The sequence below is a fragment of the Danio rerio genome, chromosome 10, assembly GCF_049306965.1.
Source record: "Danio rerio strain Tuebingen ecotype United States chromosome 10, GRCz12tu, whole genome shotgun sequence".
In the NCBI taxonomy this organism is placed as follows: Eukaryota; Metazoa; Chordata; class Actinopteri; order Cypriniformes; family Danionidae; genus Danio; species Danio rerio.
This window is the reverse complement of record NC_133185.1, coordinates 30,532,693-30,548,037: the sequence shown is the minus strand read 5'-3', so window position 1 is coordinate 30,548,037 and position 15,345 is coordinate 30,532,693. Positions and strand designations below refer to the sequence as shown.

Genomic DNA, 15,345 nt, shown 5'->3' with positions numbered 1-15,345 from the left:
AGGTTAAAGCAAGTTTAAACTCTCCGACAGCGTTGAGGAGAGGCTGCTGCATATGTTATGAATTATGTAGAAGATGCATGTACTGCATAATGCACTCTGAATAGTTCTTCTATCCCTATAGCTGTGTGTTTGCGGAGTCAAGGGAAAACCACCTCTGAAACTACTATGCAACCTCAAAAGCTAATTTACTTTGCTCTTTTTTTTCATGGCCGTTCTTCTAAGATGACAGAGCGTCTTTGTGTTTTTTCCGTGTCTCCTCTCATCTTTTCTCTTTCCCTCTGTAGAGACTTGACTCTCTCGTACTTTTATTCTCCCAGAAATGATCAAAGCTTCAGTTTTGTCTCCCGCTCTCTTGAGAATGTGCTGATTTTTATTTAGCGTATATAGCCATGCCATGAATTTCAGCAGACTAAGACATTTTTCTGTGATGTATGTAAGCCCTTTCTGAAGTCATACAGCAAATGAACTGTACATCCTAAGAGTGCAATCAATCTCTGCCTCTCTCTCTGTTTTCCTGTGTTCAGCTCTACAAAGGAATCGAAATTTGTGCCAAGACAACCAAAGTCATCCAGTTTGACAGAGATGAGTCCTGTGCCATAGGCTATGGTAATAATGCTTTTTAGTTTATTTCTGCTGTTATTTCGTATCTTAGTTCCTTTATTAAGTCATTGACTTATGTTTTCTCTCGTCTCCAGGTTTCTCTGTGGCAGTGGTAGAGGAGGATGGAGGCCAGCAGCTTCATATCACTGATGTGAAAGCAGGAGGTCTGGCATTTGCCAAAGGTGTGTGATAGTACTCAGCTGACAGTTCTTATTACAGCTGAACCATGTACAGTGTTGGGAGGATACTTTGAAACTGTAACATTAAGAATAATATATAATTGCCTATACCAGTGGTTCTCAAACTTTTTTCCCCAAGTACTAACCAACTCAGAAAAAAAATTGCCTCTCCAAGTACCACCATTATGACCGGTATTAAATTACAGTAACGTAACCGGCCTAATTTAGCAGCTGCAGCTCTGTTAAATATTCTTATATTTATGAATATTCATTATTGTCAGCCATTTTAACCATTATAAATAGTTTAAACATTAACACAGAACTGTGCTTACAGAAAAAAATAAAATAAAACGTCAATGTTTGAATTAAAATGTGCTTTTAAAAGTTAAATAAAAATGGCACTGCAATTGTTTTGAAAAAAAATATATATAGCTAATATAAAATATAAGTTCAAATATTCAGAGAGAGAAAAAAAAAAAAATATATATATATATATATATATATATATACATATATATATATTTATTTATTTATTTTTTATTTTTTTGACAAATAAGTTCTTTTCATTGCCTTTAAAGTGAAATAACTAAACATAAATATAGGAGTATATATATATATATATATATATATATATATATATATATATATATATATATAGTCTGATATAAATGCTCATTTTTGAGGATCTATCTATCTATCTATCTATCTATCTATCTATCTATCTATCTATCTATCTATCTATCTATCAGACAGACAGACAGACAGACAGACAGACAGACAGACAGACAGACAGACAGACAGACAGACAGACAGACAGACAGACAGACAGACAGACAGACAGACAGACAGACAGATAGATAGATAGATAGATAGATAGATAGATAGATAGATAGATAGATAGATAGATAGATAGATAGATAGATAGATAGATAGATACCAAAAAATGAGCATTTATATCAGACTCCTATATTTATATTTAGTTATTTCACTTTAAAGGCAATGAAAAGAACTTATTTGTCACTATAAAAGTAAAATTATAAAAATATATTTGACCACCCCTATAAAGGTTCAAACCATTGTGAATGCATAATCCCACCTATCAGTCTATTCTAGAAAAAAGTCTGAAATTGGAAGATCTAGAGCACTGATACATTTTGTTTTCTCGTAAAACAGTTGTTTGTATCTACATTTATCCTGAAAGTAAAGTCAAATCAGATGCATAATGTAAAATCTGAAATAGCTAATCAGAGAATACTGTAGGTCAGACTACACAAAATATCCTTCAAAACGCTGTAAACTTAAATATGTTGTATTAATAAACTAGATGTAATTAAAAATAAATACACAATTGACTGAAGCATGTATTACACTAACTAACCAAGATTGTCAATGTATAATTCGCACAGTGGTAACAGCCTCACCTGCGGTAGTTTCAGGAAAAACTGCTGAGAAATTAGCAGGGGAATAGAGAAGAGCCTGAACTGCGCTGACTGACCCAAATCTCCACTGGACTGGAGGAAAATCATTTAAAAAGCTTTCACATGAGCACAGGATTACCAAGAGAAGCAAATTAAAACCATTACACACTGCCAGTGATATCTGTGCCAAGCGAATGCGTTCATTAAGAGCAGTCTTCAGAACAGTTTCAGACACTCTCTGTTCCAGTATGTCCCAGTATTGAGTGTCAGAGTATTTTAATTAGTGGTGCTTGCTAAAAGTTTCTTTTATTGTTACTGCTTATACTAAAAGTTGGGGATTTGTGCTAAACCACAAAGTATTATGTTTGAATGTGTCTGAATGTACAGTATAGAAAAGACTTGGTCTTGTTAGCCAATTAAACCAGACTATTGTTGGTCTTTTCTGGTTTAAGCTGATTTTCCAGCCATGTTTAGCCTACAGCAGTGGTTCTCAAACTGTGGTACGTGTACCACTAGTGGTACGCAGGCTTCCTTTAGTGGTACGCGGAGGAATGAAATATGTCATGTACAGGCTACACACATTTAAAAATGTATAAAAAATGATGGATATAATATGCCATATATGACACATAGCCTATATTTTTTAGGTAATTTCCACATTTTTTTTAACTGTGCAGAGTTGTAGCTGCTTTATTGGGCCTACTACACTACTGTTTTTCAATACTGCTCATTTTGGTGGTACTTGGAGAGACTATTTTTTTCTGAGGTGGTACTTGATGAAAAATGTTTGAGAACCACTGGCCTACAGCATACAACTTTCCAGCCTGGGTAGCCAAAATAAAGTGTTCAAACGCTCCCTTAAACTTGCCTTCAGACAACTAAGAAAAGCAAACCAAGCTTTTGTTTCAGTGTTGTTAGTATTTCTACCCAGAAGGACTTGCAAAAGTGGCAGGATAGTAGAAAAGGTTTGTCTGGATGAATAAGTCAGGTGGATACAAATGAAAGTGGACAGTGTCTATTTTATTTATTTGTTTATTTTGCTTTGTTTGCTTGTTAAAGAATATTCTGCACAAACCATTATCTCATTCAGACCATGTGCTGTCCATATTGAATGAAGCGAGTGTGTGCGAAATACACACGGACAAATTGGCTGGAGGTAATACTCAAATCCAGGACACAGTTTGGACGCACAACACTGGGGGCGCTTGTTGATGACATCACCTCAACATTCATCATCACCCCGTTGCCCTGGGCAAAGCTGAGCCATCCAATAAAAAAGCCTTTATTACAGCTGACATTTTGCTTCGTGTAAAAACTGGGTCACACTTCAGGCAGTGAGTGTATGCATGCATGTGTGTAAAACCATACAGCATTCAGAAAAGCTCAGCAAAGGAGGGGGGGATTTACATCCTGCATGATTTTAGGGGCTGGACCCTAGTGTCGATAATCAATTAAAATGGCAATCCTGCCTAACAAGCATTATCTTTGCTATTGGAGGCTAATTGAGCAGCTGATGTGTTGTTAATTGATAATTTAGTAAGGGGAGGAGCAGAACACATCCTTTCTTTGTTCTCTTTCTGCAACAGTACATTTACAAATCTGCTTTGAATCTGTTTAAGTCTGACGTCACATTGCAGTTTCTGGGTCTGAATACTTATCAGAAAGCAATAAATGATAGTATTATATGCAGACAGAGTTCTATAATACAATTTAAAATCATGGTTGTAATTTTTATATCCATGCTCAGACAGACAGTGATTTCTGTTTTATAAATAGTTAAAAGTCCCCAATAAACTGCTATGAAATGTGCATTTTTTGTTGGATGTGTGATGTAATCTCAATAGGCTATATGTACAGTGTTTTTCAGCCAATGATGAACCTCCAGTGAAAGTTTTATGTGACTATTTTAACTTCATAAGGTTTACAGCATCGACGTTGTAATGTAATTCAAATATTTAATTCATTCATTTTGTTGTTAAAGCATAAAAAGAGGCGAAAGACGGTTTAAACGCAGGTGCCGTCATTAGTGGCAGGCTAGCGCTGAAATTCCATTGAAAATACTGGAGTAAAAATAATTTCCATATTTTAAAGGCATGGCGCAAAAAAATATTATTTAATGCAGTGCTTCTTGTTTGGTCTGATACCCACTTTATATCGTATCTCGGCCAGGCAGTGAAGATTGCTGTTTTTTAAAGAAACCAGACCTTAAACGCAGCGATTTTTTATTGGAAGACAATTAACCGTAAGCTCTGGGGCTGGCTGACTGAATTTAAAAGTCTGTGTGCATATATCTCTTTGTAACATGAAAAGAGGGTGGGACTGGGACATATACAAGTGGTGCTCGCTGCAGAGCCATTTGAGGAGAGCTGAGCTCCAGCGAGGGGGAGCTTAAGCTTGAGCTCCACCTTTTTTGCACTTCTTCTACGAGTGATGTCACTGGGGGTAGGGTTAGGGGTGGGGTTGGTGTACACATTAAAACAGCTTACAGGAGGAGGAGCGACAGCTAATGCTCCCCCTCGCTGGAGCTCAGCTCTCCTCAAATGGCTCTGCAGCGAGCACCCTCTCGACATATAGGAGCTCCTCCTCTTTTTAAAAACAGCAAACAGCATTTCGTTTTTTTATCACGGCTCTGCCAGTGAATGTGATTGAGCTCAAGCGCATCAAATGAAATGCAAATGAGGAGCCTCTCTATAGGGGGGCAAGACATGTCAGATATTGGAGAGCATTTGATTGGTCAGAAGATTTGATGAGAAACTGAAAAATGAAGTAACAATAAAAAGTATATAAGTGGAAGTGATATTTTCTAAATGCAAGTTTTGTCACTGTTTTGAAGCACACTAGCTATTCTACAGGTATCTACATCTCTAAAAGATATTCTTAAGACTAGCATGCTGATATTAACATCTAAAAAGATGTATTTTGATTCCACGGGGACTTTAAATATTGATGTCTGGGATGCAGAGACTGTAATGAACACCATGATATCGTAAAAGATTCAATATTAAGTTCAATATAAAGTTTTCCAAGCATCACAATATCACGGTTAAATTAAAGGGCACCTATGGTAAAAAATCTACTTTTCAAGCTGTTTGGACAGATCTGTGTGTTGGTATAGTGTATAGACCGTCATACTGGGGTGATATGAACACACCCAGTCCTTTTTTTTTCAATTTAACTACAAAAAAAGGGTCTGCCAATTGGAGCTGTTTTCAAATCAATCGCCCACCGAATTGATTGACAGCTGCGCGCATTAACATGTTCCGGTAGTCACGTGTATATGTCAACAAGACCAGGCAGACATACGCAAAGCAACCGGGAATAAAAGCTCTGTTCTGTTCGCTAGGATCAGCAATCATCATCAAATGTGATTAAGAGTAAGTTTCACATGTTTAAAGTGTTTTAAAACAGAGTATGTGTGTAATTAATTACAGAGTTTTACTTCAGCTTTACTTCATCAGCAAAGCCGCGTGTTAGAACAATTATAAAAGAAGACGCTTCAATCCGGTTTGTGGAAGTTAAATCAGGTTTATTTTGTACATTAGCATAACAGATATCCACACAGTACTTGAGGTTAGCCTTAACTCAGCTAAGCGCGCTCTGTCTGTCGCGCGTTAACTTTGTAACGATATTGTGTGTGACTCATCAATGCAACTTCACAATACTGATTAGTAAAGGTTAGTTCTTACTGTAGTATCTCACAAACACTACGTGAGATCTTCTTCCTTTAAGTCTGTCTGTTGTCTAACGCAGCTGAGGGAGGAGGCATGTAGAAATAGTGGGCGGGAAAGACTCGGCTTAAAGGCGCAGTACGACAAAACCACCCCCTGCTGGAAATCAGTATAAAACAGCATCTTGTAAAAGGTATAATGAAAAATCTGATGGGTATTTTGATCTGAAACTTTATATACACATTCTAGAGACGCAAAAGACTTATATTAAATCTGAAAAAAGGGGTAACCTAGGTGCCCTTTAATAATTCACTGTAAAAAATTATATTACAAAAAAATTATGACTACAAAGATATTTTTTTATATTACTTTAACTTATTTTAATAAATGAATCAGGTTTCAGCTACATTTTTGAAGTTATGCAAAGTTTAACCTAATATTTTTAGTCAGTTTGATTGATGTAAGTTGAGATGACTAGAAAAGTTCATTGGATTCAGCAAAAAAAATTAATGCAGCAAGAATGTTTCTACAGTGTAGCCTCTGACATGTTTTAAGATAATTTTTTTAATAATTTTGAAAATTTTGTGCGATGCCCAGTACATTTGCTACATTTGCTTACCAACTTGTGATTGTGTGTGTTCAGGTCTGCGAGCCGGTGATGAGATCCTGAAGTTGAACAGTAAACCTGCGAGTGTGTTGGAGTTGGCAGACATGCAGGCTGCGTTTGCTCTGCCCTCTCTCACCCTGACTGTCAGCACGCTGCCCGCTGCCGATCCGCACCAGCTGTGCCAGCTTCCTCCTCGCAGATCAGACGGAGCGCAAGACCTCTGCACTGACATCTTCTCCCAGAGTCAAGGTAAACTTCTTCTCCGCTGTCTTCCGATATTCATATGTTTGCATATTTTATAGTCATTATCAGCATATTTTGGTGACACAAGAGAGAGTGACTTACAGACTCATTCATTCAACCAATCACAAATATATTTTTAAACTGTAATATTCTCACACTTTCTAATATATTTTTAAAAGCTATTTTAATATCAACTTTTGGACACTTAATTTTTTTTAGGAATTAATTAATTCATACATTCATTCATTCATTTTCCTTCAGCTTAGTCCCTTATTTATCAGGGGTTGCCACAGAGGAATGAACCACCAACAATTCAAGCATATGTTTTATGCAGCGGATACCCTTCCAGTCACATCCCATTACTGGGAAACAGGAGTTAATTAATAAAACTAAAACTTTAAAATAGCGTTGTTGCTTGACATTTAAATTAAAGGTAATAAAACACATATTATTTTAAAAACATATGCATTTTTTTAATTTTTTTTATTTCACCTAGCTTTCACAACAATTTATTTATATCTCATAAAATATTTTTTTATCTCAACAATTTATTTATCTCATTTATTAATTCATCTCATTTACTATAGCATTACTTGGTCTTCTAAAACTACAGACATATCAAAAAATTATTAAAAATAGCAAATAATAAAATTATAAAAACTTTACCAGAATTTAAAAAAAAATCTAACTTGTGATTAAAACTTATTGTGTAGTTTTATAGTGATACTAAGCATTCATTTAAAAAATATCTGTAACATTTTAAGTGTTAATTTTTAAAGCAGTTTAAAGCATCTTAGCTGACTAAATTTGAAAAAATGTTTCAGATAAAATGTCTCTGGTACAGTCATGTTCTTCACCCACTGCCTGTCTGTCTTTATTGCTCCCTCTAGAGGACATCCTGGATGAAGGTCTTGGCCTTGTGCTGCACAGCCCCGATGACACAGGCGACGACAGGGTAAACCTGATGGCTGAGAGCCCCGCTGACAGCCTGGAGGATGAAATCGACTCGGCACACAAGGTTAGAGACCACCTGCCATCAAGATTCATCATAAACACCACTCTCTGCTCGAACCACCAACCGTCTGTCTGTCTGTCTGTCTGTCTTTCTGAAATGTACTTGATTGAGTGTCTAGTTCTGAATCACACAGAGCACATCATCTGAGTTTTATTTTATTTATTTTTTTGCATCAAGGTCCTTTGTTTATTATTTTTGGAGGTTTTTGATGTTATTTGGGGCAAATAACATAGACTAAATTTTTTTAAACGATTTTAAAAGAAGCTTATTTTGTCATCAAGGCAGCATTTATTTGATATAAAAAAATACAGTAACAATTTTTAAAATGATAAAGTATTATTACAATTGGAATTAATAATAATAATAATAATAATAATAATAATAATTATTATTATTATTATTATTATTATTATTATTATTATTATTATTATTATTATTATTATTCATTCATTTATTCATTCATTGTCTTCTCGGCTTAGTCTCTTTATTAATCTGGGGTCGCCACAGCGGAATGAACAGCCATTATTATTATTATTATTATTATTATTATTATTATTATTATTATTATTATTATTATAACAGTTAGGCTGCTTCATATTTTTGTTGAAATATTGATATAGTACCATAAAAAATGTGTTTACTTTAATTAATCAAGGAGACATACAACAAAAGTGAAATTAAAGATATTTATTATAAAAAATTTTTAAAAAATTCTAATAAATGGTGTTATCGTTTCATAAAAAAACAATGAAACATCAACAATCTTGGTTTCCATAAAACTATGAAGCTGAAAAAAATGGAATATTTATAATTATAATAATAATTATTAATGATTGAGTACCAAGAATAACAGAACAGTTAATCAGTATATTAAAATTCTTGATAAAGGATCATGTGGCTGAAAACTGGGGTATTGGTGTTGAAAATGCAGCTTTCAACCACAGGAATAAATAAAAGTTCAATTTTATAAGAAATCGGTTACTTTAAATGGTAATAATAAATTAAAATTTTACTAATAAATGCAGCCTAGGTGTGCAGAAAAGTCTTCTTATAAAAACATTTAAAATTCCAAACTTTTGACCATGAGTCTATTTTCTGAAACGGAGGGTGTCTGCAATCAGATGGCTGGTTAAGAGCTTTGTGTCATGTGATCTAAGTGACCTTTGCTTTTAAGGCTGCTTTCAGAGACGGCAGCAGATGGGAAGACAGGTTTTCTTGCCTGGCGGTTCTTCGCACATTCACACACTCATACTCTCACACAGAGTGATAGTGATGACACCGTCTGCCTGATGGAGGTCAAGATCACAGGCGACTGTCTAACGCACACAAAGATGGAGGAAATCTGTCAGCACTCACTCATACCTAAAAGTATGAGACCTCCAGTTAACATGCGCCTACAGACCCTCTTTACAGACTCTGATTACAGTTATTAACATCAGCATTCTAGCAATGCTTGTTGTTTTTTTATAATTTTATATACATTTACAGAGATTGTGCTTCATTACTGCCATGAAATCATAGAAAACTGGTGAAAAACGTGTTTCGAATACAACAAATGAGATTTTTCTCTCTTTTCTAACTTTTTTTGTCGAAAACAATCAATAATTTTGACCTAAATGCTCTGATCGATCAGCTGGAGATTGGTATCAGTCGCTGATCTGGCTGATCTCATGAACCGATCGCAAGTGTTTGTTTACAACCCGGATTAAACATCCACAGTGTTACAACATGTGAGCAATGTTTCCAAATCGCATTGTCAGTAAATTGTTTTATCTTTTTTTTTTTTTTTGTAAAGCTGCTTCTGACCATTACTTGTGTGCAACATCCTTAATTCATTCTCTTAGGTAAGGCGAGATGTCATTCTGTACATAGAGGGAAAATGAGCTTATGAAATGACTTAGTTATATAAAGCTTAAAATGTCAGAATTGGTACTTGGTAACGACTGATCACAATGACAAGGAATCGGTACTCAATATTGGCTGCCAAAATACCGATTTGTATATTGTATAACGATGGTTTGCTCTGTAGACAATCGAAAAAATATAGCTTAAAGGGGCTAATAATTTTGATTTTAAAATGGTTCTTAAAAAAATAAAAACTGCTTTTATTCTAGCCGAAATAAATCAAATACAACCTTCCCCAGAATAAAAAATATTATCAGACATACTGTGAACATTTCCTTGCTCTGTTAAACATCATTTGGGAAATATTTAAAAATATATATTATTAATTCAAAGGGGGGCTAATAATTCTGACTTCAACTGTGTATAAACAAAGTAATTGTGTTAAGATAAGAAATTGGGTGTTAGTTAAGCAATAATAGTTGTATAATTTATATGCTGTAATTGCAGTGAAATTTGCAATTTTAAATTTACACTTCAGCTTGTGAATTAAGGCCAAGTTGTGCTTGAAGAGTTTTGACCAAAAGGTGTGATGCTATTTCAAACAAAACAAGTTGATTTCAAGATTTTGAAATTACTTTGCAACGTGAACTTTCTCAAAAACTGCCCAAACTACAAAAGACTGCATTGGTCATGTCTGTAGTTTAACAGAATACATTCGATGAATAAATATTGGTCCATGTTTAATTATATACATAATGCTGAATTTCATAGTATCATTTAAGCTGCATGAAAATTTACAAATTATTTCATTTTTACGACTGAATTCCTACAAACCTACTGTATGAGTGAGATCTGTCCATCATTTGGTGTGATTTTTAAAATACTGTATTGCTTGTCCTTCAGTTAATCAGCATCTGACCATTTGTATATGTTAATTGTAAATAGCAATCTAAATCATCCCGAATGCTAAATATCGCTTTATCATACTCCATGACATTTCTTTTGCTGTCATTTAAGGTTAAGTTTGATTTTTGAGTCTCAGATTTTCATTAAGATCTCAGATGTTTGAACTCTCATACAAACACACACACTATGTAACTTCCACTTCAATTGTTTTCTGTATAAATGGTATAGCATTGATCGTCTCTCTCGTGAGAGTCCACACTTTCATCCTTACTCTTCAATAGCCTCAATAGTCTTACTCTCAGTAGGTCAGTGGGATTGTTTTTCTGTTTACTGACCTGATATCTGGCCTCTTTTTTGTTTTTCTTTCTTTATGTCCATGTCCTTGTCTGTCACACAGACACTGGCAGCCGGACACAGTCTCTCTGGCCTGTTCTTCGGCACACCATCTGTTGCAGAAACACATTTAGCCCAAATAATTCACCCACAACAACACCGTATTTTGTGTCAGAGTGTGTGTGTGTGGGTTTGTCTTGTCCAAATGCCCTCTGTCCTATCCACGATGCTGAATGAGTTGGTAGCATGTGTGTTTTGTGCTGGTAATTGACATTATGACACATGACCACACAATATAGATGGACTGCGTCATGGCTGCTGTTTTCGGACATCGTCAAACTGGGACAGAGAGACTCTAATTCTGGGTCACTGCTTCTAGTTCAGTTCACAGACCCAAAATACTCCATATCCCCAGTCAAAATTCCCACTTGGTGTCACTAGGAGTCAGTTTTTTTTTTTTCACTGATGTACTGTAATGTAGAACAAAACTTTAGAATTTTGACAGAACTTCTCATGACTCCAACTGTGACTGGGGTGAGGAATCTTGAATATAAGGATTACAAGTTGTTCACATTCTTCCACATATGTGTATATTCTTACACCAATATGAGGAAAGGATACACCTGCAAGTGCAGATTTAATAGTTTCACTCCCAATGACTGGCTCTTATGAGCTGATTCAGTAAAAGTGAATCAAACACGTACAGTGCAGCTGGTATACGTTGACCACCAAATGAACGACTCATATGGGCTAATTGTATAAAAGTGAATCAAACACGTACAGTGCAGCTGGTATACGTTAACCACCAAATGAACTACTCATATGGGCTAATTGTATAAAAGTGAATCAAACACGTACAGTGCAACTGATATAGTTTGACTCTCAGTGAACTACTCTAATAAGCTAAATCTGTAAAAGTGAATCAAACAAATACAGTGCAACTGGTATAGTTTGAATCCCAAATGAACGACTCTTATGAGCTGATTCTGTAAAAGTGAATCAAACGCATACAGTGCAACTGGTCTAGTTTGTCTCCCAAATGAACGACTCATATGGGCTGATTCTATAAAAGTGAATCAAATAAGTACAGTGCAAGTGATATGGGCTGCGTCCGAAACCGCATACTTCCATATAGTATGCTAAAATCAGTATGCGAGCCGAGTAGCATGTCCGAATTCATAGAATTCGAAAAACAGTATGCGAGAAGTACCCGGATGACTTACTATTTCCGGCGAGATTCTGGAGTGCCCATTCCATGCACGCTGCGCTATCCCATGATGCCCCACAAGCGAATTCATGAATGGGAGTAAAGCGACGCAACTGACGCAAGTACATCACGTGACCATGACAGAATGGCGGATGCAGTGTGTCCGAATTCCATTAATACTTTTCACAGTCATACTGTATAGAACGTACTTTTCTAGCGGCCGAGTAGTATGTATAAATTCAAATGCAGTACCTACTTAGTAGTAGGCAGCCATAGTTTGACTCATAGTGAATGACTCCTATAAGCTGATTCAGTAAAAGAAAATCAAAGTGCACTGTTCAGTAAGCGCTCTCACTTAGCACAGTGCAGATTTCTTCAGTTATATTGTTTAAGTCGTTAGATATGCAGTGACTTGCAGTTATTTCGCCAAACAGATCACCCACTTTTGACACTCATGAACAATCATAAAGTCCTCGTGCTGCAGGAATTAGGAGGTTTGCTGAAGGTACAGCTGTCATGCAGTGAGGGGTTTGCGTCTTTAATAAACTATGACAGTTTGCATTCATTGAACAGTAAGATTGATTAATAAATCCATATCAAACAGTCCCTTAAAAGTCACGTCTCGCCTTCAGTTTCGGGCTCAGGCACGTTTTGCACTCACACACAAGCGTACCGCTCCAAAGCCCAAGTGAACCCTGCCTGAGCCCAACTCAGAGCATTCACACTTCTCAAACAATCTGGGAAACGGGCCTGGGCACGGTTCGGGTAGCATAGTGGGAGTGGTATAGATTGACTCCCAATGAACCACTCTCATGGGCTGATTCTGTACAGGTTAATCAAAAACGTTTAGTGCAACTTGTGTAGTTTGACTTCCGATGAAATACTCTAATGAGCTGATTCTATATAAGTAAATCAGATGCATCAACAAGCAGTTGGTATAGTTTGACTCCTAAACAAACTCCTAATCGAAACCTGTTATGTAGCACAATAATAATTATTATTTGAAAAGATTTTGATCTGAAGTCAAAATCATTTGTCGCAGAAGTCTAGTTCAGCTCCATAAGGAATTCAGCAAATCAAACGCATAAATATGACAGCAAATTGTGACTTAAAGGTATAGTTCACCCAAAACTGTTATGTTGAAGTCATACTGGATTTTATGAAGAATGCTGGAAACCTTTAACCATTGATCTCCATGTTTGTTTTTCCTACAACGGAAGTCAATGTTTACCCGTTTCCATCTTTCTTCACAATATCCTTCCTTTAGGTTCAGTCAAAAAAAAAGAAACTCAGAAAGGTTTGAAACCACTTGAGGAAGAGTAAATATTGAGTAAAGTTAATTTTTGGGGTAAATTATCCCTTTAAATCAGATTAGTTTTAATTGACCTACGTTATGTTTTAAAAAAGCTACGTTGTATAAAAATATAATGCATCAATCATCAAATATATAAAATTTATCTCATATTCTGGCAATGCAATAACTTTCAATAAAAACACTAACATACCTTAAAACAAAAGGATAACCAACCCAGCAAGGAAAAGGTGCCTTATTTTTGTAATCTCCTCAATTTTTGAGCACACCTGAAAGCTTTCTCTTGTACTGTACTACCTATTGTTCTGTGTTTGTTGCTGATTTTGACAGAATGACAGCCAAAGGCAAGCTGATTCAGCTGGGCATAATTTATGGGATTCATTTTCCCCTCATTCTCTCTCTTCCCATATTAATCACACGCCTGGTTATCGTTATTATCTCACGTCACTTATGTTTTCTTTTCCTCGCCTTGAGACGAGAAGGGGAAAAGAGAGGAGGACATCTCCTTTAATTAGCCCTGCATTCTAATTGCTTGATTATGCACATCGATTTGAATCGCTTAACTCTGATAAATTATGGAGAAACCCGCCCGAGGAAACAGACAACCTAGAAGACAAAGGACAGGAGGACTTCATTATTTTTCCAGGCTTGATAATGACTGCATGTATCTCACAGAGGCTAGTGGAACATCCTGCTAACCCCCCCCAAAAAACGTCTCTAGACTTATTTACAATGTCGGTTCAGCCAGCCGAGCAGTTCTACCCTCCAGTTATCACTCCGGAGAAAATACCAATGCAATGGTTATGGGTTTAGGCTGTTAACTGTCTAAATATTGACTTTTCACATCAGCCTGGATTTGCTCTCTGTATGAGTGTGTGTGTAGAAAAGAGAGGAGGTTTCCTCTACTGGATTCTTTTAATCGTGATTGGTTTAAGGATGCACATGATGTGGAGCTTCATGCTTGTTGCAACCTGCATCGCATGAAATCTCAAGAGAAATTTATGGATTTGCATGTTTTTTTCTAGCTGTGAACGCTCAGGGGTGCTGCAAATCCGTTAAGCTTGTGTGTGAAGTGAGTTGTGAGATAAAGACGGACAAATTGGATAAGAAGAGTAGTTTGTGTGCACCTAAGGCAGAGCTGAACTTTCATATTGGATCCAGTGAGCTTTAGTTGCTTGCATGCTGAATGTTAAAAGTATTAGAATTTTTAAATGCAGTAATGTTTAGATAACGTTGGATAGACATATTCAAAAGTAAAGGCTCCATCAAGAAACTGAGCTTGGTTTAATGTATGCCATAGTAAAGTCTGTTTCAAAGGATAAGGGCTTTTCTCAGCTCTCCAGGGAAGGAAACACTCCCCATCCTGTCCTCTACGAGTCTGTGCATTGATAAGATGAGTTAACAAAGCAATAAAGGCTCCTGTCAAGCGTGTGACTGTGAGTTTGCTAACTTTCTCTCTGTATTTTTGCTGAATGACATTAGATCCGCTAATAGTGTGAGCAAGTAAGGACTCGTGACTGAATGCATTGGCTGAATGGGTAAAGGTTTGACTGTCTTTTTAGCAGTATTCATTCCACAGGAAAATACTGTGGAAATTGTTTATTTTTGTTTTTTTTATTTAATTAAAAAGGAATTTTTATTGTATGTAAAAAAAAAAAACTTTAAAAGCTTTGAAAATGTTTCCAAGGTTACTAAAGGTTTACATATATACTGTGCTCAGCATAATTGAGTACACTCCATTTTGAAAATGAATATTTTTATCCATTTCTTTGTGAATAGGGGTAATGTATTTTGGTGCATTTAAAATAAACAGATTATTAAACAGATATATTTATTAAAATAATATTTTAGTCACAGATCATCTTTAGAAATGGAAAAATAATGAATTTAAATTTATGCAAAATATTGCAAAAAAAAAAACATTTCTGGGGGGATACTCATATATGCTGAGCAATTTATTTTATTTTATAAAGATTAATAATGATTATTATTAGTATATTAAATATAATATA

General features: G+C 35.6%; 1 protein-coding gene across 5 annotated transcripts in view; it reads left to right on the top strand.

Moving 5' to 3' along the window:
• Window positions 1–15,345, top strand: part of tiam1a (TIAM Rac1 associated GEF 1a) — a 121,303-nt gene that overhangs the window by 77,218 nt on the left and 28,740 nt on the right. For all 5 annotated transcript variants that reach the window (XM_073914761.1, XM_073914764.1, XM_073914763.1 and 2 more), the window contains 4 exons: window positions 525–606; window positions 696–782; window positions 6,509–6,721; window positions 7,606–7,733. In XM_073914761.1, the coding sequence (XP_073770862.1) occupies window positions 525–606; window positions 696–782; window positions 6,509–6,721; window positions 7,606–7,733 (510 nt within the window). The remainder of the gene's footprint in view (window positions 1–524; window positions 607–695; window positions 783–6,508; window positions 6,722–7,605; window positions 7,734–15,345) is intronic.